This window comes from Natator depressus, chromosome 3 (assembly GCF_965152275.1).
Source record: "Natator depressus isolate rNatDep1 chromosome 3, rNatDep2.hap1, whole genome shotgun sequence".
Taxonomy (NCBI): domain Eukaryota; kingdom Metazoa; phylum Chordata; order Testudines; family Cheloniidae; genus Natator; species Natator depressus.
The window spans coordinates 173,672,939-173,697,982 of record NC_134236.1 but is presented as its reverse complement, the minus strand read 5'-3'; the positions used below and the strand labels follow the sequence as shown (position 1 = coordinate 173,697,982).

Below are 25,044 nucleotides of genomic sequence, written 5' to 3'. Positions count from 1 at the left end.
AAATAATACAAACTGTTTAAATTGCTTGGGAAACATCATATACTATTATGTTTATTTCTAGCCTCTGTTTGAGTTCGTTTTAATGGCATAGAGAGCACACTTATAAAGTTTGCAGATGATACCAAGCCTGCAGGGGTTGCAAGTATTTTGGAGAACAGGATTAGAATTCAAAATGATCTTGACAAACTGGAGAAATGGTCTGAAATAAATAGGATGAAATTCAATAAGGACAAAATGCAAAATACTACACTTAGGAAGGAATAAATCAGTTACACAAATACAAAACGTAAAATGACTGCCTTGGAAAGAGTACTGCAGAAAAGGATCTGGGATATGAGTCACCAATGTAATACTGTTGAAAAAAGAAAAAGGTAACATTATTCTGGGATATATTAGCAGGAGTGTTGTAAGCAAGACACAAGAAGTAATTCTTCTACTCTACTCAGCACTGATAAGACCTCAGCTGGAGTATTGTGCCCAGTTCTGGGCAACACATTTCAGGAAAGACGTGGACAAATTGAAGTCTAGAGAAAAGCAACAAAAATGATAAATGGTGTAGAAAACATGACCTACAAGGAAGGGTTGAAAAAATTGGGTTTCTTTAATCCGGAGAAGAGAAGACTGAGAGGGGACATGATAACAGTCTTCAAGTACTTAAAAGGTTGCGTGACAGGGTGCGCTTGCCCTGCACTGGACAGGAAGGGGTTAACCCCACACTTTGGGCAGAGGAAGCCACGCCCCCTCGCCCTTGCTGGGTATGCTCCAACCAGAGCACTAGTATAAAAGAGAGCTGCTCAGCTCAGTCTGGGCTCACTGCTGAAGAGGGAAGATATATGCTGCAGGTGCCAACCTGGGAACTGCTGAAGCCACAGACTGTGGAAGCCAGAGGTGCTCAGACCCAGGTGGATACCCAAGTACCTGCGGATGCCCAAGTGTGTCAGAGCTGCCAGGAACAGCACAGGCCAAGAAAACCTGAGATGCCAGACCACTGCATTGGAAGATATGGTAGAAAGTGTTCCAGGGGAACTAGACAGTGGACTGGTTATAGAACTGGGCACTAAGTCAATGTATTTCACTCAGATCCCCTCTGACTCAGTGGCAAAGCCATTTACCACTGACAGGGCCTTGCGATGGGACCTGGTAGAGTACCCCTTCCCTGGCCACTACCTACCTCTGGGTGGTGGCTCACCTCCACAACAGACCACTAGGCTGCACAGCCCAGAGAGGAGGGGCAATCACATTGACTTTGACTGCTGAGCTACATAGCCCTGTAAGGAAGGGCAGCCATATTGACTCTGGCCATTAGGCCATACTGCCCTGAAGGAGAGGGTGGCCATATTGATTCTGGCCAGTGGGCCCTACAGCCCTGAAGGAAAGGGTGGCCATCTTGGGCCACACCACCCTGAGGGGAGAGCAGACCCATTGACTTTGGCCCATAGGCCCTACTGCCCGGAGGCTGAGGGTAGTCAGGGGAGAGTAACTGCAGAGCTACAATGCTCTTACCCTGTCCCAAAGGGGGACGGGATGTGCTTGCCCCGTGACAGGTAGTTATAAAAAGGAGGGTGATAAATTGTTCTCCTTACTCACTGAGGACAGGACAAGAAGCAATGGGTTTAAATTGCAGCCTGGGAGATTTAGGTTAGATATTAGGAAAAACTTCCTAATGGTAAGCACTGGAACAAATTACTTAAGGAGGTTGTGGAATTTCTGTCATTGGAGATTTTTAAGAACAGGCCAGACAAACCCCTGTCAGGGATGATCTAGGTAATACTTGATCCTGCCTCAGTGCCAAGGACTGGACTAGATGACCTATTGAGGTCCTTTCTAGTCCTACATCTCTAGGATTATTTCCTATGACAGTAAGTTTTCTAAAAAGCAAATCAACAAATACTGAAGCAGAACCATCTATTTAATTTTGATACAATTATATTTTCTGCCTTTTACACTTATTCATTACGACCCACTAGAAGAAATACAAATATTCATCATGCTTTCTGCAAACATTCCATTGGCAAACAAACCCTGCTCAAGATGTACATACTACACAGCCTTGATTCTTGACAAAGATGTACATGTGAAAATTGTTTTGCCACAAATGACACATGCCTAATTGTGCCTACTTTATTTTTCAAATATCAAATGACAAACCATGCAGACATTTAAAAATGTCAAAAATGCAGAAAGAGGGGACTTAGCTATTGTTATATAAGAACAAAAATCAGGAACAAGGCATGTTTTGTGGAATGCATTCAAAACGGATTCTCCACTTTAGAAAGCTGTTGCCTTTAATTTTCACAACCTGTATCCGAAGTAATAAACATTTTTCATGTTTATTACTTGCTCGCTGAAGATGAACAAGAACATCAAAAGTGAAAGGTTAAAACTAAAAGCAAACAAATCAACCTGTCTATAACAGTAATCCTGTATCTTTAGCATGCTGATCACAATATTTAGTTCAAAATCATTCTGAGTATGAAATAATGATTCAGAGCACTCAAGAAAACAAACCCAGAAACATGTCTACTTTGAGTTTTATTGTTTGGGCCATAATGCAAGACTTGGACCAGTTCCATAATCAGTCCTTATAGGATATGACTGAAAGAAATACAAAACAGAAAGTCTTTAAGAGAGTTAGGTAGTTCTTTTTGCTAAAACGCTGTTAGTGATAGAAACAATGAACATGTCATTTGAGTAGTAGATGAAAAAAATGAGTGGGGGGGGGAGAATGGATTTTCCTCTTGGCATTAAATGCCAGCTACTGCCTAACTCACAGTAAAATACTGCAGTTGTTTACAGAAAGGATTTTTTTAAAACTTCACACTCAGAAGACTAAAGCAGTAATAAAATAAATGCTTCTACTTCAAGCTCAGTCTCCTCAGACAGCCTAAATTTGGCGTACAAGGGATACTTTTACACCATTCCTCAAATTCCTATAAAGACCTCTCCCACTTACAGCAGCAGCTTCTGCTTAAAACTCCAACAAGGTCTCTTTCTTTGCATGTTGGAGTTATAAAAATACGCTCTTTATTACTTGACAAAATGAAAAAACTAACAAACAAAACCCCCAAACCAATAAAAACAATGAATGAATGATTGACTCTGCTGAAAATATTGTGTATTCCTTTGCCCCCTCAAAAAACCTTTTGTGTCTTCCAATCTCCCAAAAAAATAAAAAGTTGTAGTAGTCACATTTTTATAGCTCTTTAAAATTAAAATGTGAAAGCTCTCAAACTCGCATACCACTAAAGTTCAGAAAGATATTTTCTGGTTTTACAAAATGCACCAAATATTTGCATTTCCAAATTTGAATAAATGTAGTAGTAATTCAGTGTAAAGGAATAGATATACATCTAGGTTAATTTTAAACTAAACATTTAATTTCCCCTTATAAATATGGGGCGGGGAGGTTGGCATAGAGTTGTTTTTAATTTAAAAAACAAACAAGCAAAAAACAGGTTACTGGATCACTAGTTGACAAAGAGACAAAAAAAAACCCCAAATGCTGGTTTTTGAATGACATCATGTACATCAAAATCAGCCCAAGTCTGCAGATGACCAACATGGTGTCTTCTCTTGTTGACTTTTGGCCACTCTCTCTCTCATGGACTTGCTAAATGTATGGGGGGAACTCCAGCTCACATGTAGAACGCATATATTTAAAAAAAAAAAAAGGCAAGAAGTAGGACAGTGGAATAGGCCAATTTCTAATAGCAATAATAATTTTTTAGTCTTCCAATATTGTTTGGAATAATAACTACTAGGGTGAAATTTGGTTGATCACAATAGTGTTACAGAGCAATGTTAAGTTGCTGTGAGTTTAAATGTTAACACAAAAAGTCCTAAATGTCTTAACCCACAATGCCTAATGCAACAAGAACTACACTTCTTCATTTTGATGTCAGAAAGCTAATGTTCTAGGAAAGTAAACTATGGCAAATTATATAGCTTGATAAAGAATACAGAAGGAAAACGTCAACTGGAATAGCAAGGCAAAATAGCACCTTATCTGTGTAACTATATGTTATGAAGCTAAACTAGAGACAGAGCTCATTCAATATAAATGTGAAAAAAATATATACCTCAGAATCATTTAGCAATAAAACAAAAAAACCCAACACATTTAAGTTTTCTCACGTGCTCAGGAATGTTAATCTTACAATAGGCTACCACAGGAGCACAGAATTATATAAAATATTTTAAAACATACTGTTTTGGTATTGTTCTACTATGTAGAGTACTTTTAATATAAAATAGGTATCATGGGTTAGCTAGACTTTTGAGGCAAGCTGGATTCAGCCTTGCTTCTGATTTAGCAGCTATTCCTCAGCTAATTGATAAGCTATATCCAACGTAAAGGTTATTAGTAACCCCAGCTGGGTATCACTAGGCTTAATTAGAAAGACTGACCACCCACTCGAGCTGTGGTGAAGCAAGGACAGCACTATTTATATAGAGCTGGGAACTCAATACAAGGAGAAAAACCTTAGAGAGAAGAACAAGGGTAGTTCCTAGCTGGGAAGAGCCTCAGGAAGTCAGGCTGAATCACTAACAGGGACCAGAGTAGGCTCCTGTGGTGGGAGCCATGAGATAGAGGCTATAAGGAACAGGGAGATCCTCAGAAGGAAACTGCTGGAGTCCTTCACAAAGGGAAGCAGTGGGAGAATCTTGCTGGGGAGTAAGTGGTTGAAGACCATCTCTATAGGGGCCAGGAAGCAGCAGATTTCAGATGAACCTAAGAGTCGCAGAAGAACTATAAGTTTGGACATTTTGTGAACTTTCAGTTGGACCTCCAGTACCCTGGGGGAAGGGAGTAACTCTTATGTGATTAGGCCAGAGGGTGGAGCCAACAAAAAGCCACAGAGGGAGTCAAGAAAAGATGCCAGGTGAGACTGGTGGCCATTCCAGAGCCAAGGAAGTGGCCCCTCAGGGCAGGTATGTGAGATGAAGTCCTCTTCAATGCCATGTCTGGGCACAAGGGGCTACCTAAAGGTGAGGACACATGCTTACAATGGGTTTACTGATAAATTCTTAAATTAGGGTAGTAGGGGGGACCCAACCTTCCAAGAACCTTTGATCCACTATGTCAGTAGTAGCCATCTGACCCTCAGCTACAACTTGCTTGAACTGCCTTCATGCCACAGGGACAACAGCCACTACATGTGTTCATGGAGAAGTTTAGCCTTTGAGCTGCATAGTTGTGGACCCACTAGTCATGCTGCCACCTTAACTCTGATGCACTGTTATGGAAAAGGCCATAACTCTGTGGGGACAGAGGGATGTAGCCCTTCCTCCCACTTCAGCCTCTTCTTGGCCTGGCCAAAGCGTGCATTGGACACATGATGGTTCCAGGAAGATCCTCTTGCATGGAGAACACGGCAAAATTTGGCCCTGTCAGATTCCAACAAAAACTGATTTACTGTGGCATATCTTTTTCTGAGGTGGTGAGCCTTATGGCTTAGGGAAGCATTTAAAAATTGCAGTGATTCAAAATGTGTTTCATTTCATTTGGAATTGTGTCCTATGAAAAGAGGACTTGCTAAGCTATATTGTGATGCATGACCAGAAAGGGTTAAGCATCCTGCAAAATAAATTACTCCAATTCAACCCTTAAAAAGATATGGGGAGATAATGTTTGTGGTTTTGTGTATTTACATATACATTGGTAGAGCTCAACAATGTAATCAAACAGTCTGTAGTCTGTTAATTCAGAGATCAAAAGAACTTCTTTACATTTAAATGAACTGTAAACATAGGATATCTACTGTATTCATCTCTCTTTAAAATGTATAGCAAATCATCTGCAAATGGTGGGAAAAATAAGCAATTGCCGATGAAGTGAGCTATAGCTCACGAAAGCTTATGCTCAAATAAATTGGTTAGTCTCTAAGGTGCCACAAGTACTCCTTTTCTTTATGTTAATTAGTGTAGCTAATTGCCGTGATGCTTGGGAAACTGACCTACTTCAAAGTTGCCCTAATTGCCGATTGTTGGCCTAAGGACTCTGATCTGTCAAAGGAGGCCTGGAATTGTATAAAAGACCCTTGGGTCCTGATTCTGTCATCTCAGATCTGCTTGAGGTTTCAGGCAGGGGAAGCCTAAGCCACAAAGACTGAGATCCCAATTCTAACTGGAACGCCCTGAAATATAAACATTAGACTATAACCTATGGACTATTTCTGAAAGAACTCTTTGCAACTAAAAAAGCTCACCATCTCTGCTATGAATCTGAGCCTCAAGAATTGAACTCATGTCTATGCATACTCATAACCATACTCTCCCTTTTCTTTTTTAATAAATGTTAGTTTAGTTAATAAGACTTGGCTATAACTGTGTATTTGGGTAAGATCTGGAATATTCATTTACCTGGGAGGTAATGTGTCTGATCCTTTGAGATTGGTAGAACCCTTTTCGTATGATTAAGATTTTCATTAATCCTTATCATATCTGACTTCATTGACTAGATGGAGGCCTGAGGCTGGGTTACTTTAAGGGAACTGCATTGTTGACTTCTGAGTAACCAGTGAGGTATAATAGCTTTACTAAGTCAGCACAAAAGAGCTTCTAGGTATTGGAATATCCACCAGTTTTGGGGATTGCCTGCCCCATTCTTTGCAGTTCATCCTAATTGACCTCAGCTGGCTCCCCTGGGATTCCTGTCACACACACATTTAGTACAAAATGTAAGAAATAATTCCCATTCCAAGGTTTTTTTCTTACAAAAAGACACACACTGTATGATGTTAAACAGGAGTCTTGTTTTGGCCACTACTCAACAAGAAACAGAGTGGGTGTGGGGGTGGGAGAAGAGTGATGGTACTGTCAAATTCCATTTGTTTTTAACTTTGTCAATTATATAAAAATGGCAACTTTAGCCATTGGCTTGCACTGTTGTTCTATATTTCTTTATTACACTTTTGACTCCTCCCTAGAACTAATTATTCCTATCTTATTGTTAAACCTACAAAAATCTACTCTGTATCCAATTCGGCAGTGGAGCTGGTAAGAACAATTTTATTTCACAAAGCATGCTGTTTTGTCAAAGACTGAACACTTTTTCAGAGAAATGTACTAGTTCCAAAACTCATCTGGAAGGTTTCTTTGTGGGGGAGGGAGTGACTGACTGACGTTACTGCTATGTGGTTAGGGTACTGGCCTGAGATGTGGAAGAGACAGGTTCAAGTCCCTGCTCTGACTCATCTGAAGTGACGTGGGATGGAAAAACTGTTTTGAATCAGGCAGAGCAGCAAGTTGAACCTGCATCTCCCACATCTCAGCCAGTATCCTAACTACCCACAGTTCCATTTCTGCAAAAACTTCTTAAAGTTCTCAATCTAATGAGAAACCTTGAAGTTGCCATTAAATGGAATTGTCGTTCTCTGGTCAATTCTATTCAGCAATATATTTTAGCTACATTGAACTACAATGACACTGTAAAGCAGACATAAATCTGAGCTAGCCAGCCAGGTTTACAATTGCTTTGCATCATTAGAGCAGCACAACATAGCTGCAGCGTACCAGTGATTTTGGCCTTCTGTAATAAGATGTGCCTCCAATCTGGTGCAATATCACAGAACCTTTTGGATAAAGAATTAGAATGCAGACACACAGAGACCACCCACATTATTTGCATTCTAAGACTATATGTTTCTAGAGCCATAGACTGCTAATTTTTGACATAGTATTGATCAGCATGGTATTTCTAGTACAAGGAAAAAGTAGTGTATTTCTCATGGACTTAGTGCTTTGTTTCAATTTTTCTTCTAAAGGCTATAGCAACCTGAAATTCATACCTGCTAATTACCTTTTCCCATTTGCACTGTATGTTGTAAACTACTAGAAGTTAATATGGTCAAAATTTACTTTTCTGTCTACAACTTGTTACATCACATATAAATGTAAGCCTGATTGGCCTCTAATATAGGGAAATTCATTTGAATCATACATTCCCTATGTCATAAATATAAAGGGAAGGGTAACTACCTTTCTGTATACAGTGCTATAAAATCCCTCCTGGCCAGAGCCAAAACCCTTTCACCTGTAAAGGGTTAAGAAGCTAAGGTAACCTAGCTGGCACCTGACCCAAAATGACCAATGAGAGGACAAGATACTTTAAAATCTGGAGGGGAGGGGGAACAAAGGGTCTGTCTGTCTGTGTGATGCTTTTGCCGGGGACAGATCAGGAAGGCAGCCTCAGAACTTCTGTTAAGTTTCAGAACAACAGCCGTGTTAGTCTGTATTTGCAAAAAGAAAAGGAGTACTTGTGGCACCTTAGAGACTAACCAATTTATTTGAGCATAAGCTTTCGTGAGCTACAGCTCACTTCATCGGATGCATACTGTGGAAAGTGTAGAAGATCTTTTTATACACACAAAGCATGAAAAAAATACCTCCCCCACCCCACTCTCCTGCTGGTAATAGCTTATCTAAAGTGATCACTCTCCTTACAATGTGTGTGATAATCAAGGTGGGCCATTTCCAGCACAAATCCAGGGTTTAACAAGAACGTCTTGGGGGAGGTAGGAAAAAACAAGGGGAAATAGGTTACCTTGCATAATGACTTAGCCACTCCCAGTCTCTATTCAAGCCTAAGTTAATTGTATCCAATTTGCAAATGAATTCCAATTCAACAGTCTCTCGCTGGAGTCTGGATTTGAAGTTTTTTTTGTTGTAATATCGCAACTTTCATGTCTGTAATTGCGTGACCAGAGAGATTGCAGTGTTCTCCAACTGGTTTATAAATGTTATAATTCTTGATTATCAAGTCTCAAATCTTGGGAGACAGGCCAGTCCTTGCCTACAGACAGCCCCCCAACCTGAAGCAAATACTCACCAGCAACCACATACCACACAACAGAATCACTAACCCAGGAACCTATCCTTGCAACAAAGCCCGTTGCCAACTGTGCCCACATATCTATTCAGGGGACACCATCACAGGGCCTAATAACATCAGCCACACTATCAGAGGCTCGTTCACCTGCACATCCACCAATGTGATATATGCCATCATGTGCCAGCAATGCCCCTCTGCCATGTACATTGGTCAAACTGGACAGTCTCTACGTAAAAGAATAAATGGACACAAATCAGATGTCAAGAATTATAACATTCATAAACCAGTCGGAGAACACTTCAATCTCTCTGGTCACGCAATTACAGACATGAAAGTTGCAATATTACAACAACAAAAACTTCAAATCCAGACTCCAGCGAGAGACTGTTGAATTGGAATTCATTTGCAAATTGGATACAATTAACTTAGGCTTGAATAGAGACTGGGAGTGGCTAAGTCATTATGCAAGGTAACCTATTTCCCCTTGTTTTTTCCTACCTCCCCCAAGACGTTCTTGTTAAACCCTGGATTTGTGCTGGAAATGGCCCACCTTGATTATCACACACATTGTAAGGAGAGTGATCACTTTAGATAAGCTATTACCAGCAGGAGAGTGGGGTGGGGGAGGTATTTTTTTCATGCTTTGTGTGTATAAAAAGATCTTCTACACTTTCCACAGTATGCATCCGATGAAGTGAGCTGTAGCTCACGAAAGCTTATGCTCAAATAAATTGGTTAGTCTCTAAGGTGCCACAAGTACTCAACTTCTGTTAAGTTAGTAAGTAATCTAGCTAGAAATGCGTTCGATTTCCTCTTGTTTAATGACTGGTAAAATAAGCTGTGCTGGATGGAATGTATATTAAGGTTTTGCCCAGAGGGATTCTCTATGTTTTTCAATCTGATTACCCTGTAAGGTATTTACCATCCTGATTTTACAGAGGTGATTCTTTTACCTTTTCTTTAATTAAAATTCTTCTTTTAAGAACCTGATTTGATTTTTTCATTGCTCTTAAGATCCAAGGGTTTGGGTCTATGTTCACCTGTACAAATTAGTGAGGATTCTTATCAATCCTTCCCCAGGAAAGGGAGTGTAGGGCTTGGGGGGGATATTTTGGGGGAAGACATCTCCAAGTGGGCTCTTTCCCTGTTCTTTGTTTAAAATGCTTGGTGGTGGCAGCATAGGGTTCAAGGACAAGGCAAAGTTTGTACCTTGGGAAAGTTTTAACCTAAGTTGGTAAGAATAAGCTTGGGGGGTCTTACATGCAGGTCCCCACATCTGTACCCTAGAGTTCAGAGTGCGGAAGGAATCTTGACACCCTACTTATAAATAAAACAGCAGGCAAACCTAGGATAAAAATACTGGTTACAATGGAGGGAAGGAATTGTTCTATTTTTACTTTCCTCTGAAGGAGGAGGCTTCCTTTTAATTTTATACCCCTTTATAATTTTCTTAATTTAAAAAAAAGCCCCCACCATCTCCTGTTTCTGGATCCCTGTCTCTGCATGAATTAGTAAGTCCCAAGGTTGTGCTTACTCACTGGCAGTGGACACTTAAAACGCTGCATTGGTGCAGTGAGATAAGTGCGGAAACTTTTCCACTATCTTCAGTGAGCTTTGGAGCAGACCCTAAATACTTAGAAAGAAGTGTTACTTATTACAATGCTGGTACATATTTTTTCCTCTACAGCAGAATCTTTTCTAAATTGCTACTGTAAAATGAACATTTCTGGTGAGAAATTAGACATGCAAAATTCTTACATCTTCAACAGTAATAATTCTTTAGATTTGTTTTTTTTTTTTTTAAAAAGCAGTTTGTCCTAGAAAGAGCAAAGTGAGGTAGTCTGAAGCAAGACTAGTCTTATCCCCTATTATCAAATAAAACTGTCTCTATAAATTGTTTGTTTTAATATAATAAGACCTACCTTTTCTGCTAACAGCTCTCTGATCTTGCTTGCCTGGAGACGAAATTTCATCAGCTGTGACTCCAGAGTTACACATCTTTCTTTCCAATTTCCAGCTCCTTCTGACTCTGAAAAATCTGCCATACTTATGCTGGGGAGAAAAAAAAAAATCAGATTGCCTTTAATATGTCTGGGCCTATTTTTTGTATACATACTAACCTTGATCTCAGGGGACACCTAAAACTTTTGTACATAGCTGTTTTATAAAAGCAGGGGAAAGTATGATGGCCTACACAGGCACTTAGAATAAAGGGATGTTTCATACTAATGTTTACTTGTATTTATTTTCTAAGTTATTACAGAGCTGCAAAACATTTTCCGTTGATAAATGGGGAAACATCAACTGTCTTAACCTTTAGCTACTATACACTATTCTCATGCATAGAAGAAATCTGCAGAGAACTAAGCCTCTGTTAGGAAGGAAAACTCCTTATGGGGGATAGTAGCAGCAAAATAGTTAAAGTGGAAGCTAGCTTACTGGTTTAAAAAGACAGCTGTTAAAGTCCTCTAAAATCCAAATGTTTACTGGGAATTTCTTGAAAAGTGCTGTGCCTCATGAGAGCTGAGGCAGGCCCAGTGGTCCAAATTTGAAATCAGCTGAGCAAGGGGCTTCTGAGATACAGCTTTTTTTTTTTTTTTTTAAATAACATTAAAATGTTACTGGTGGGTGGTTTGTTTTTTTTTTTTTAAACACAAACATCCCGAACAGAGAGCCCTAGTCTAAGACTGACACTGACTAAAGTGATGCTCTAGCCCCTGCCCCTACAAATACACCATCTCCCAACACTTCCTCCCCACGGCTACTCCATCAGGCTGAGGGAGTGGGATCCAGGGGTTCCCTTCCCTCCACTGTTCACTGAACAATGGAAAGAACCAGAACTCCACTCCTTCCCCAGGCTTCCTGCAGCAGTGGGGAAGGGGCTCCACACTCACCCTTCCCTCTCATGCTGCTGTTCCTTAGGAAAACAAAGGTCAGTAGTGCAGGAGGCTGGGAGGAGGAAAAGGGGTGGGATCAGTTATACAGTAAGGGGGACATAGGAGGGGCTTCAGTTCTGCCCCCAAAAAACCTGCACTATCCATAGCCACCCTTTCTGTCCTCCCTTCTAAAGTACTCACCTTGCCCTGACCCCTTCAGTACCTCCACTGTTCCTGCATTCCCTCCCCACCTCCTCAATTAGTGGGAAACCTACTGATGCCTGCCCCTCTGCAGTACTGACAACCCCAAAAGTTCAAAAATCATGAGTGTGATGGGGGGAGGGCTTCCCACACTGGCCCTGAGAGGGTTGAATTAGGCCACACAGGCCCAATCAACCAACTAAGCAGCAAACAGGATTTAGGCTCTGAGGAGGCTGCTGTTTGGAAGCAAGCTCACCTGTGAGGGAACAGGTGAGGCTTATTTAAAGCCAACAGACTAGCAACAGATAAAAATTGCAGGGTGAAGAATAGCAGTCACTCTCCTTGAGGCAGTGTGTTCCCCAGGAATTGAAATGGGGGGAGGGGGTGTTCGAATTTACCGAGGGGGTCAGGGCCGATGAGGGGTGAGACCGTGAGGGTGAAGGTGGGCTGTATGGCACGATAGTAAAAACTGAAAAATGTTTCATGACCATTTTATTAGATTTAACTCATGTTTTAAAATCATCACAAAAATTAAAGTTGTCTACTCGAGCCTTCTATGAAGCACTACATCTACATCCTTCTTGGTTTCTTGTTATAATTTTGAACAACTCTGTTAATGAACTTCTTGAATGCAATGCGTTCATCTTTGGTGGCTTCTCATAGGTCCGGTACTTCCATTCCTTCATTAGTTCATTCACATGATCCAGCAGAAGGTGACTTCTTTCAGAACACAAAATTCTATTCAGTGATGAAAAAGAACGCTCAACTGGGAGTAGCAAGAGATGAATTCCTACTTCTTTCATCCCAGGAAACAAAGCATAAAGATCAGGTCGAGCCACTAGTGATGATAAAAAAGAAGTTGAAGTGAAATCTTCATTCGTTCGTCGTATGATATTCCACTCTGTGTTCAAATTCTCTATTCTGTCCTGAGCACATGGCAGTCCCATTGCTGGTAGTGCCTTACTCCACTCAACTGTCAGTGTTTTATGGGACAGGGATCTGTAAAAGCTACGTAGAGGTTGATTAGAATCTAGATGTCGCTGTCGTAGATTATTAAAGAATCAAGTCTGTGTACTTTCAGTTGTCTTAACAAATACTTCTTGTCCTCTTCACTTAAGGAAGAAATATAAATGCTTTCGTTAGTCAACTTCTGGACTGAAGTCTTTGCTTCTTCCAGTACTTTTTCAAGGGATAGATCACTGATTATCCAGCAATAGAAGCTACATTTGGATCAAAGATCTACTACTGTTGTAGCAGATGCCTGGATGGCATTGTTTAATGACCCAAGTGTTTCAACAGTAGACTTACAAGTGAGAGAATGGCAGTAGTCTTCTCTGAACGTAGTAGCAAAAGTAATCCACCAGCCTCACTACTTAGATCCATCCCATCTTGGTAGATACTTTCCAAAGCCAGTAATAACGGCTGGAGAAATTTTAAGACAACAGCAAAGGATCACTCTTGAGAAAGCCAGAGGGTTTTCCCAGGTTGGCCTAATTTGAACTTCAGACCCAGTGTATCTTCTATATTTTCCAAGATATTCAGTCTTTTTGGACTCTTGCTGAAAAACTAATATAAAGACATTAAATTTATAGCTTTTAAATATCTTTTAAAGAATCTGCAGCTCATAATGGCGCTACTTTGGAGTAGATGGCCTCTGCAGTGTGCATTGGAGAGATTAGGGTCACACTTTTCTCTGAGCAAAGCTTGTACTCCACCATGTCTTCCAGGTTTCAGAGTAACAGCCGTGTTAGTCTGTATTTGCAAAAAAAGAAAAGGAGTACTTGTGGCACCTTAGAGACTAACCAATTTATTTGAGCATAAGCTTTCGTGAGCTACAGCTCACTTCGTCGGATGCATACTGTGGAAAGTGTAGAAGATCTTTTTATACACACAAAGCATGAAAAAATACCTCTCCCACCCCACTCTCCTCCCTCCTCAGGCCCTACACTACCAGCACTCCCAGCTACCTTCGAGACACCACTGACTTCCTGAGGAAACTACAATCCATCGGTGATCTTCCTGATAACACCATCCTGGCCACTATGGATGTAGAAGCCCTCTACACCAACATTCCACACAAAGATGGACTACAAGCCATCAAGAACACTATCCCCGATAATGTCATGGCTAACCTGGTGGCTGAACTTTGTGACTTTGTCCTTACCCATAACTATTTCACATTTGGGGACAATGTATACCTTCAAATCAGCGGCACTGCTATGGGTACCCGCATGGCCCCACACTATGCCAACATTTTTATGGCTGACTTAGAACAACGCTTCCTCAGCTCTCGTTCCCCTAACGCCCCTACTCTACTCGCGCTATATTGATGACATCTTCATCATCTGGACCCGTGGAAAAGAAGCCCTTGAGGAATTCCACCATGGTTTCAACAATTTCCATCCCACCATCAACCTCAGCCTGGTTCAGTCCACACAAGAGATCCACTTCCTGGACACTACAGTGCTAATAAACGATGGTCACATAAACACCACCCTATACCGGAAACCTACTGACCGCTATTCCTACCTACATGCCTCCAGCTTTCACCCTGACCACACCACACGATCCATTGTCTATAGCCAAGCTCTGCGATACAACTGCGTTTGCTCCAACCCCTCAGACAGAGACAAACACCTACAAGATCTCTATCAAGCATTCTTACAACTACAATACCCACCTGCAGAAGTGAAGAAACAGATTGATAGAGCCAGAAGAGTTTCAGAAGTCACCTACTACAGGACAGGCCTAACAAAGAAAATAACAGAACGCCACTAGCCGTCACCTTCAGCCCCCAACTAAAACCCCTCCAACGCATTATTAAGGATCTACAACCTATCCTGAAGGATGACCCAACACTCTCACAAATCTTGGGAGACAGGTCAGTCCTTGCCTACAGACAGCCCCCCAACCTGAAGCAAATACTCACCAGCAACCACATACCACACAACAGAACCACTAACCCAGGAACCTATCCTTGCAACAAAGCCCGTTGCCAACTGTGCCCACATATCTATTCAGGGGACACCATCACAGGGCCTAATAACATCAGCCACACTATCAGAGGCTCGTTCACCTGCACATCCACCAATGTGATATATGCCATCATGTGCCAGCAATGCCCCTCTGCCATGTACATTGGTCAAACTGGACAGTCTCTACATAAAAGAATAAATGGACACAAATCAGATGTCAAGAATTATAACATTCATAAACCAGTCGGAGAACACTTCAATCTCTCTGGTCACGCAATTACAGACATGAAAGTTGCAATATTACAACAACAAAAACTTCAAATCCAGACTCCAGCGAGAGACTGTTGAATTGGAATTCATTTGCAAATTGGATACAATTAACTTAGGCTTGAATAGAGACTGGGAGTGGCTAAGTCATTATGCAAGGTAACCTATTTCCCTTGTTTTTTCCTACCTCCCCCAAGACGTTCTTGTTAAACCCTGGATTTGTGCTGGAAATGGCCCACCTTGATTATCACACACATTGTAAGGAGAGTGATCACTTTAGATAAGCTATTACCAGCAGGGGAGTGGGGTGGGGGAGGTATTTTTTCATGCTTTGTGTGTATAAAAAGATCTTCTACACTTTCCACAGTATGCATCTGATGAAGTGAGCTGTAGCTCACGAAAGCTTATGCTCAAATAAATTGGTTAGTCTCTAAGGTGCCACAAGTACTCTTTTTTTTTTTTTCTCATGTCTTCCAGAGAAGTTTGCAGCTCCATCAAATACACAAGCAGCCATCTGTTTGGGGTCCAATTGACAAGCATTTAACTCTTCTAAGATGTGGGTTGTCACAGATGCAGCTGATGTGTCTTCTATAACGTGAACATCTAGAAATGCATCTACTAGCCTACCACTGACATCAAGATAACGTACACAATGACAATACTTGATGCCCATTTGCATCAATGCATTCATCAGCCCTGTATGCAAATTTTTTGAAAGCGGTGAGAGAGTTCTTCATTTTTTCAACTGTTGAATCTTTCACTGTTGCACCACATGCTTCTAGCCAGTCAGCTGAGCTTCTTGCAGAAAGATAGTGAGCATTTGCTGGTCTCGTTTGGAACCAGTGTTCAACCTAAGGATGAACAAGTGACAATGCACTTAACATTGGCCTCCAGTTTATAGTATCTCTTGCTTAAATAGAAAGTATGATGCCACAGCCATGTTTGTTCGCATGAACTGTGTTGTGTCTCCAGCATTCTTAACAGCCTCATTAATACTCACTGGTGTTGTCCTTGGTCAGTGGAGACTCAGAGGTGCTTTCACATGAGTTCACCTCCCAGGTGGGGGGCAAGAAGGCACCTTGCTCGTTCCTCCAGCTGCTCACTGTTCGCTCTGGCTACTGTTTGTTGTGCCACCATTCGCTCCATTGCTCTGTTACCAATGGCCCTGTGCCATCACCTTCTGCTGCCACTGTGACCTCTGCGAGTTGGTCTCTTGAGATTCCACCCAGCTCTCGGTGATTTCAGATGAGCTCTCAGTGGGGGAACCTCACTCTAGTACAGACTGGGCCATCTCTAAACACTGTCCCACAGCAGGTCTAAGCACTTAGACCTGATTATCAGTGATTTCAGCTGTAATGGTCACTTAACAAAACAAAAGACTATCTATGGAGCCTAATCTGTTATGTCTTTAAACAGTGGAGAGGGGCAGGTCAAATAGTACTTGTGACTCAGGCAGACCATCGAGCAAAACACCTGTCCCCACCCTCTCTCTTGATGCCCTCAATCAGCACAGGCTAAGTACAGTTCTACTGCCCTTTACTCCTACAATAAGAAAAACAATATTTCGTTACCCCCCCCCACATTCAAGTGATTTGTAACCCAACCCCAGCCAAAATCTATCACTTGGCAACACAGCTCTGTTTGCTGGATACCTAGGTAGATTAGGTGTGAATGTAAATTCAATCTGGTCCTGAAGCCTTTCCCACCCCAACCCCCAGCTCATCACTAGGTGTCAGGGAGAGTTCATTTAGACTCTGATTACAAATCATAATTTGAAATTATTAGGTTGGCCAACATCACCAAAATGAATGCACTGACATCATAAACAGCTGCATAAGGAAGCTAGTCTATGTTCACACTTTTCAAATCTATTATGCTTTTTCAGATATATGTATTTTATCATACACTTTATATGCTTTTAAAGTGATGTATTAATGTTTCAATTTCAATTCAAATTTCCAAACAATCGCTAAATTGGGAACACTGCATGTAACTAGTTGACAAAACGGGGGACGGGTGTTGGGGAAATGCAGACGGGATGTAGGGAACTCCCTGCCTTGAGGTAAGGAAGGATAGGAATTCCTGAGATCTAGTAGACAGGTGCTGAAGCTGGGGCTGGAGCACTCATGGGGAAAAAAAAACATAGTGGGTGCTCAGCACCCACTGGTGGGCCCCTCCTCCCCTTCCTTCCCACCACCAGCAGACCCAGCAGATCTGCTCCTCCCCCTCTGCAGCAGGTGGGAGGCACTAGGAGATCAGCTGTTCAGTGGTGTGCAGGAGGCGCTGGGGAGTGGGGAGAGGGCGAGGCTGGGTGATGCATTGCGGGGACATGGGGGCAAGTGCCCCAGATGCTGGGGAGAAGAAGAAGCAGCGGGGCCAGAAGCAGAAGGGGCAGAACCAGCCTCTTCTGGCTGCTGAGATGCTGCTGTGCAGCATGGCAGACTGGCAGCTGCCTAAGACAGCCTGGCTGGGGAGGTGGCTTCGCTTCCCGTTTGGGTGCTCAGGATCGGGGGCAAGCAAGCCAGAGCCCCCTGGCATGTTTCCGGCTCGCTCCGCTGCAGTCTCCAGCAGCGGAGCCAGGCGGGGAGCGGAAACCACCTCCCCAGCCAGGCTCTTTCAGGTAGCTGCAGAGCAGTGACCTGGGCTCCCTCCTGCCAGGGAGAGCGGCAGAATGTGCCGGGGGTTGGGGGGTCAGGCTCAGAGGGATGACAGAGTGCCCCCCCACAAGTAACATGGGATGGGGAGAGCATGGTGGCCCCATGTTGGGTGTGGGGGGGAGGATACATACATGACCTCCTCTTTAGATCGTGCCCCCCACTCCCCCATTGGGGAGGCACGAATTGTCCCTTGGGGAAGAGGTGGGGAGGAGCAGGGGCGGGAAGAAGCAGAGTGGGGGTGGGGCCTTGGGGGAAGGGGTGGAGTGGGGGCAGGGCACGGGGTGGAGCTCCCCCCGGCAAATCACACAGTTGGCACCTGTGCTAGTAGACCCTAGGAGAGAGAAGAATTTGAGTAGGAAGAGTGAAAGCAAGACAGGAATTAGTCCAGGGCTGAGAGCAGTAATGTGAGGGAAACGGCAGACCTTGGCTGCTTGGTAAAGGGCCCTGGACTGGAACCTGGAGTAGAGGGTGGGCTTGGGTTCCCCTACCAACCACTGCCAAGTGATGTTGTGACTCAGGCAGTCTGCTGGTTCACTGCCCCTCACTGCAGGAATGACAGGGTCAGAGCAGCAGGCGTGAGGATTGCTGAATGATACTTGTCCAGAGATGTCTCCCCCCCGCCACACACACACAAAGGGGAAACCATGGTGTGACCTGGCAGGAGGGCTGAGTTGTGAAGTAGCTGCACTGCGATTACCTGAGAGGAGGAGAGCGGAAAATGGTGGAAGAGAGGGAAGGAGTGAGTGAGTGGGATGATGGGCCGTGTGACTGTTGGAAAGGGATGCTAAACTAATTTTCCTGAAGGGGGTGCTGCTCAATGGTGAGTAGAGCACCTCCGTCACAATGAGCCAAAATATTATGTGTTTTTTTAAGATTAAACGTTTCTGAGCTGTCTTCTGACTTTTGAACTCCCCCAATGTGTCTGACAATTAGTGTTGCCAGTCTACAATAAGAAGTAAGTTTTGGCCACTGCACCCCTACATCAATCAATTTTGTGCCCCAGCCCCCATGCTGACTCTGTACCCTCAACCCCAAATCAGTTAATTTTGTGCCCTCCCAGCTCTCACATCCAACCCAGTCCACCCCCCTACTCATACAACTCTGCACTCCCATTGCCTGCAGTCTCACATCTGCTCTGTGCTCCCAGAGCACCTTTCCTCCTCATGGAGGTGTAGCGGTTCTTCACCCATTCCCATGCCTGGTGGGAGGGCAGGTCTAAGAAGGTTCTCCTTTCTCCTGTCATAGACCTGGGATTGCAGCATTAGAAAGGAAGAGGGACGAGCAGAGAACTTAACCTGTTTTTCACAAGAGAGGTGGAGGGAAGGAGCCCTAAGATAAGGGGTTCTTTCTGCTACCCCCTTTCCCCATCTCCCTTGTGAAAATGTATTGCCTTCTCCATGTCTTTCTTTCCCTATCCAAAACCTGCCCTTGAGGAGAAGGGGGGAGAGAGAGAGAGTTCTGCCTGCCTCCTGAAGCAGCTGTCATTAGCTGTTCTCCAGGAGGCAGAAAAGTAGGCAAGGCAGCCAATTTAAGGGGGTTTTCCCCTGTATAATCTGAAAATTGCATGAATGCTGGAGCGTCTCCTATCACTGTGAGACTGGCTCCAGAAGACGCCAAAATTGCATCATTTCCGATAAATTTGTGAGACTTGGCAACACTGAAAGAGGGAGGACTCATCTGTGTTGGAGAGGCAGAGAGATGGGGGACAAGGAGACGATGCAGGGGGATTGAAGGGACTAACGTGCATATGTCAGTGCCTTCTGTGACTGCAGTAATCTATGCGAATGAGTCAGAAGCAGTGGAGGGGGAGAGCTGAGCTGTGGGACATTGGGGGTGAGTGAAATTAACTGTCCCAAACCATAATTAATGCAGAGTCAAGGTTGCCTAGTGCTGAGACATGGCCTTCCAGCATGTGGAGTGTGGCTAAACTTAAACTTCTGGTTTTCAGAGGTTTAAATTTGTGTTACCTTAACTTGTCTTTGCTTGGCTTTCAGAGGATAAAGTTTAGCCACTCTTCAGATGCTGGAAAGAACAACATATGGCACCCCTGGGCAACGATAACTCTGTGGTAACCAAGTTTTTGGGCAGTTAATTCAAGTAGATGTTGAAATTAAATGTTCTGTGTGTTAATTATGGATCTTTTTTGAACTCGTTCACATTGGCAACTTTGGCTAATACTCACATACCTTCATACTTTTTCCTATTTCATAAAATCTGTACTACCACTGCCCTCTACTTTCAATCCCTATTTAAGATTCATCTCTGCTGTGATGCCTACAAAACCATTTGCTGATCGTGGATACACAGATAACAAACTGATTGTGCCTCTTCCTTTTCCCACTAGCTTGCTCTTACTCACTCCTTCGCACTTACTAACTTCCATATTCCTTCCCTGACCTGCACCTTACTTAAAAAATTAGAAGAAAGGAAGAAACAAAAACAGCCAATAACCAGATGTGATTGTCAAAGGCTGTGTCAATTCTTCACCATATTCATTTGCTTTCATGTTACATCCCCATACCCAATCCTTCAAGTGTCTCTTTTAGGCCCCAAAACAAGAAAGCGGTTAGGCGTGTACTAAAGTCCATCCCTGCCCAGAAAAACACTTACACATGTACCTAATTCCCCACTGAAGTCAATGGGACTTAACCATGTGCTTAACTTTAATATGAATGCTTTACTGAATCCGAGCCTTAGACTTCAATCCTATAAACATTTATGCATTTTCTTAACTTTAAGCACACAAACAGTTCTATCGACTTCAATCTGACTACCAACATGAGTAGAGCTAAGCATATACATAAGTGTTTGCAGAACTAGGGTCTTAGACTGTAAACCTTCCAGGTTTCTAATTTCTTCATTCTTCACCCTACCTGATGAATCTTTGGAAGGCACTGTCTCTAACCCCCATTATCCTTTCTGATGCTGGGGAGCATAGCTTCAGGAGGCATGCTACTAGGGACTGAACCTCATGCAGTATTAGCTCTTCACAGGATTCTCTGCAGAGCTGCAAAAGGCACAATGTTCATTCCTTCCCAGCCTGCCCATAACTGTCATTAGCTCCCCAAGTCTCCACTCTCACCCCTTATGCAGAAGCAAGAAGATGGTGCCACAGAGACAATTAATCTGCAAACTTTGTGTGGGAAGAAGCAGATCCAAACAAGGAGAGTTCCATCCGTGCACAAATCTGGGGGGACAATATGGGGATTGAAGACTTTCTTAGGGCTATTTGTCCAGTTAGGAATTTTTATAGCGGTGGGGTTTGTTTGTTATTTTTCCCCCCTTTTGACCAAGTATGGCCACAAAGGATGGAGTCAGCTCAGACAATGTTGCTTAACAGTGCTTGTGGTTACTGGGAAGATGAAAATGTATATAGTTACGGTTATCATGGAGTTTTTGCTTCTCTGTAAGTGTACCACTGCAAGGTAGAGTTAAGGCTATTTGGGTGTTGCACAAACACAACATTTCAGTATATGGGTATATGTTAATGACCAGTGTGTAAGCTAAGTGGAACTTCTCAGTGTACAAGCTAATTAATATCCAGTTACTGTCTAAATATCACTGATGTAAAGAGTGAAAATAAATTATTTCCTATTATCCAAAAGGCATAAAGGGTTCTGGACATGTTTATTGGCACAAAATAAACTTACAATTGTGGAGTGAATGATCTTACTTTGAATCAATGACTTCCTGTTTCTTGTTTGAGTCCTCAAGGGAGGGGGAAAAAATGAGTTCATCTCTTGGCTTTAACCAAGTGTTCTGATTCAGCACTATAACCTACATAAGTTTCCTGTTCTTTCCCTCCTCACTGTCTCCTACTTTTTTTTTTAATCTAAGATCTTTTGTAAACTAACAAACCCCCATAAAAAGTGTAAATTATAATTATAGCATCAGACATTATTTGAGACAAATTTGACAAGTCTGGGATGATTTAAACCCTTTTTAAAAAAAGGTTTTGATAAGTTTTTTTTTTTCTCCACACATTTCAAGGAGCCAGAAAGAATGGAGACTGTTTAAATAATGAAAGGAAAACTATGTTTTGATTTTTATATCACCAATGTTATGATGTTTTTCATTGTCTTTTTAATACAACACTGTTTTAGTTTAACAATTCGTATAAGCCTCAGGGTGGGTGGCTGGAGAAAGTTGGTTGGATAGGTCTTTGTGTTTTACCAGGATTGTGCAGTTTTCAAAACAGTTTGTAGAGGATTTTCTCCCAGCTCCAAAAGATATAATCACTTTGAGATATTAATGTTTGGTGATATGTGGACCATACATGCCTAATCTCAGGGACCCCAAATTTGCAGGATTTTCAGTGCTGTAGCTGTAAAAATGGTGTTGCATAGAGAGGATGACTGGAGAGATGGCCCCTGTCTGGGAGTTCTCCAAGAAAGACATTTTTGAGCTTGTCACCCGACCACTGTACTGAGCTATGAAGGAACACTGTTAACTTTGGTGGTGGTTTTTTTTTTATTGACTCCTTTAATATAATTCCAAGTTACGATAGAGAGATGTCCTGAATTTTAAAAAATCCTTTCAAAAATTGATTTATAAAGGGTTTTTCTGTTCCCTTGTAGATTTTTATATGGGTAGTTTCACGAGAGGAGAAATCAACTATGCCCCAATCCTGCAATAAGCACTACATATGTGAACTCCTAAAGAGCTCCACTGGCTGCAATGGAGAACTGTGAGAGTGCAGAGGTCTGCTCACAAAGAGCTCATTGCAGGATCAGGACCTAACTGATTCTACAGCCATAACCCATTGTATACAAAGCACTGTCAAAAAAGTAAATGCTAAAAACAAGACTATTTTCACTAACTTACACTTTAAGCTGGTATAAGGTAAAAGTCCTTATTACAGTAGGAACAAGCTTTGCACTCACTAATGGGATTTGCAAGTTGATGGTGTCAATACATACATACATTTCTTTAGTGTTAAGCGTGGGGGGTTCTTCTTGGGAGAGGGCATAGGGCACAGAGAAGCTTTAGTGAGTGACAGGTGTGCAGGAAGCTACCCTATCACCATGCAGGTCTCCGTGTTGTCACTTTTCCACTTTAGGCAGGTCTTGTATAGACACACAAAGCTGCTCTGGTGCATCAGTATGTTAGCCCAGTGGATGACCTCATTATCACAAGGCAATGACATCATGACCTTTGCCACGTTATGATGTCCTGATCCTGACTCTATGACATCACAATTTAATGTCATACGATGTCCCCTTTGCCACTGCCTGAGGCCGGACGGGGCTCCACGGCGGGGGCCACCCCGCTCCCCCGCACAGGCCCCGCTGGGAGCTGAGGGCACAGGCTGCGGGAGCTCTGCTGCTGAGCGGCCAGGCTGATGGGTGGGCGGTCCCGCCCGCAGGAGGAGGCAGCCCCGGGGTCCCGGCCCCTGAGGGAGGAAGGGGGGAACGAAGTCGCGGCAAACCTGGCAGGGCTCCGGCTGGCTGCTGAGCAGGAGGCCGGTCCCGTCTCTTGTCTCGCAGCTCCGGGCTCCGTTAGGGTCGAAGCCGCCGCGGCTCTAACCGCTTCCCCCGCGCCCGTCCCACCATCCCCGCGGCGGGCAGCGAGGGGCCTGAGCGGCAGCCGCGCCGGCCACTGAGGAGCCAGAGGCTGCCCGGCCACAGGACGGCGGGCGGGGCCACCCGACCCCTCCCGCGGCTGCGAGGAGGGGAGGCAGCTTCAGGGCACTGCTGGGGGGGAAGGTCCCAGTTCCTGCGGCTCCCTCCCAGCCAGAGCGCGGGGCTACGAGGGCGTGAGACGGCTCCCTTTGGCCAAGGCCGCCAGGGGGCCCCGTCTCGGGGCCCGCCAGGATCGCCTGGCTAGGGAGGGGCACATGACCCCCTGTGTCTGTGCCCGTGGGGGCACGGGACTCCCTGTGTCTGTGCCCGTGGGGGCACGGGACTCCCTGTGTCTGTGCTCGTGGGGGCACGGGGATCTCTGTGTCAGTGCCTGTGGAGGCACGGGACTCCCTGTGTCTGTGCTCGTGGGGGCACGGGGATCTCTGGGTCTGTGCCCGTGGGGGCACGGGACTCCCTGTGTCTGTGCCCGTGGAGGCACGGGACTCCCTGTGTCTGTGCCCGTGGGGGCACGGAGATCTCTGTGTCAGTGCCCGTGGGGGCACGGGGATCTCTGTGTCTGTGCCCATGGGGGCACGGGGATCTCTGTGTCAGTGCCCGTGGAGGCACGGGACTCCCTGTGTCTGTGCTCGTGGGGGCACGGGGATCTCTGTGTCTGTGCTTGTGGGGGCACAGGACTCCCTGTGTCTGTGCTTGTGGGGGCACGGGGATCTCTGTGTCTGTGCCTATGGGGGCACGGGGATCCCTGTGTCTTTGCCCGTGGGGGCACGGGACTCCCTGTGTCTGTGCCCGTGGGGGCACGGGGATCTCTGTGTCAGTGCCCGTGGGGGCACGGGGATCTCTGTGTCAGTGCCCGTGGAGGCACGGGACTCCCTGTGTCTGTGCTCGTGGGGGCACGGGGATCTCTGGGTCTGTGCCCGTGGGGGCACGGGGATCCCTGTGTCTGTGCCCATGGGGGCACGGGACTCCCTGTGTCAGTGCCCGTGGGGACACGGGACTCCCTGTGTCTGTGCCCATGGAGGCACGGGACTCCCTGTGTCTGTGCCCGTGGGGCACGGGGAACTCTGTGTCAGTGCCCGTGGGGGCATGGGGATCTCTTTGTCTGTGCCTGTGGGGGCACGGGGATCTCTGTGTCAGTGCCCGTGGAGGCACGGGACTCCCTGTGTCTGTGCCCGTGGGGGCACGGGGATCTCTGTGTCTGTGCCCGTGGAGGCACGGGACTCCCTGTGTCTGTGCCCATGGGGGCACGGGGAACTCTGTGTCAGTGCCCGTGGGGGCACAGGGATCTCTGTGTCTGTGCCCGTGGGGGCATGGGGATCTCTTTGTCTGTGCCTGTGGGGGCACGGGGATCTCTGTGTCAGTGCCCGTGGAGGCACGGGACTCCCTGTGTCTGTGCCCGTGGGGGCACGGGGATCTCTGTTTCAGTGCCCGTGCGGGCACGGGGATCTCTGTGTCTGTGCCTGTGGGGGCACGGGGCTCTCTGTGTCTGTGCCCGTGGGGGCACGGGACTCTCTGTGTCTGAGCCCGTGGGGGCACGGGAATCTCTGTGTCTGAGCCCGTGGGGGCACGGGGATCTCTGTGTCTGAGCCCGTGGGGGCACGGGGATCTCTGTGTCTGTGCCCGTGGAGGCACGGGGATCTCTGTGTCTGTGCCCGT

The 25,044-nt window shown here is 44.7% G+C and overlaps 1 protein-coding gene across 1 annotated transcript in view; it reads right to left on the bottom strand.

Moving 5' to 3' along the window:
• PLEKHH2 (pleckstrin homology, MyTH4 and FERM domain containing H2) overlaps nt 1-23,433 on the bottom strand; it is a 116,576-nt gene extending 93,143 nt beyond the window's left edge. The window contains exons 1-2 of the mRNA XM_074947136.1: nt 23,238-23,433; nt 10,756-10,885 (exon numbers count right to left, since the gene is read on the bottom strand). Coding sequence (XP_074803237.1) covers nt 10,756-10,878 — 123 coding nt within the window. The 5' untranslated portion in view covers nt 10,879-10,885; nt 23,238-23,433. The remainder of the gene's footprint in view (nt 1-10,755; nt 10,886-23,237) is intronic.
• Between the last annotated feature and the right edge of the window lie 1,611 nt (nt 23,434-25,044).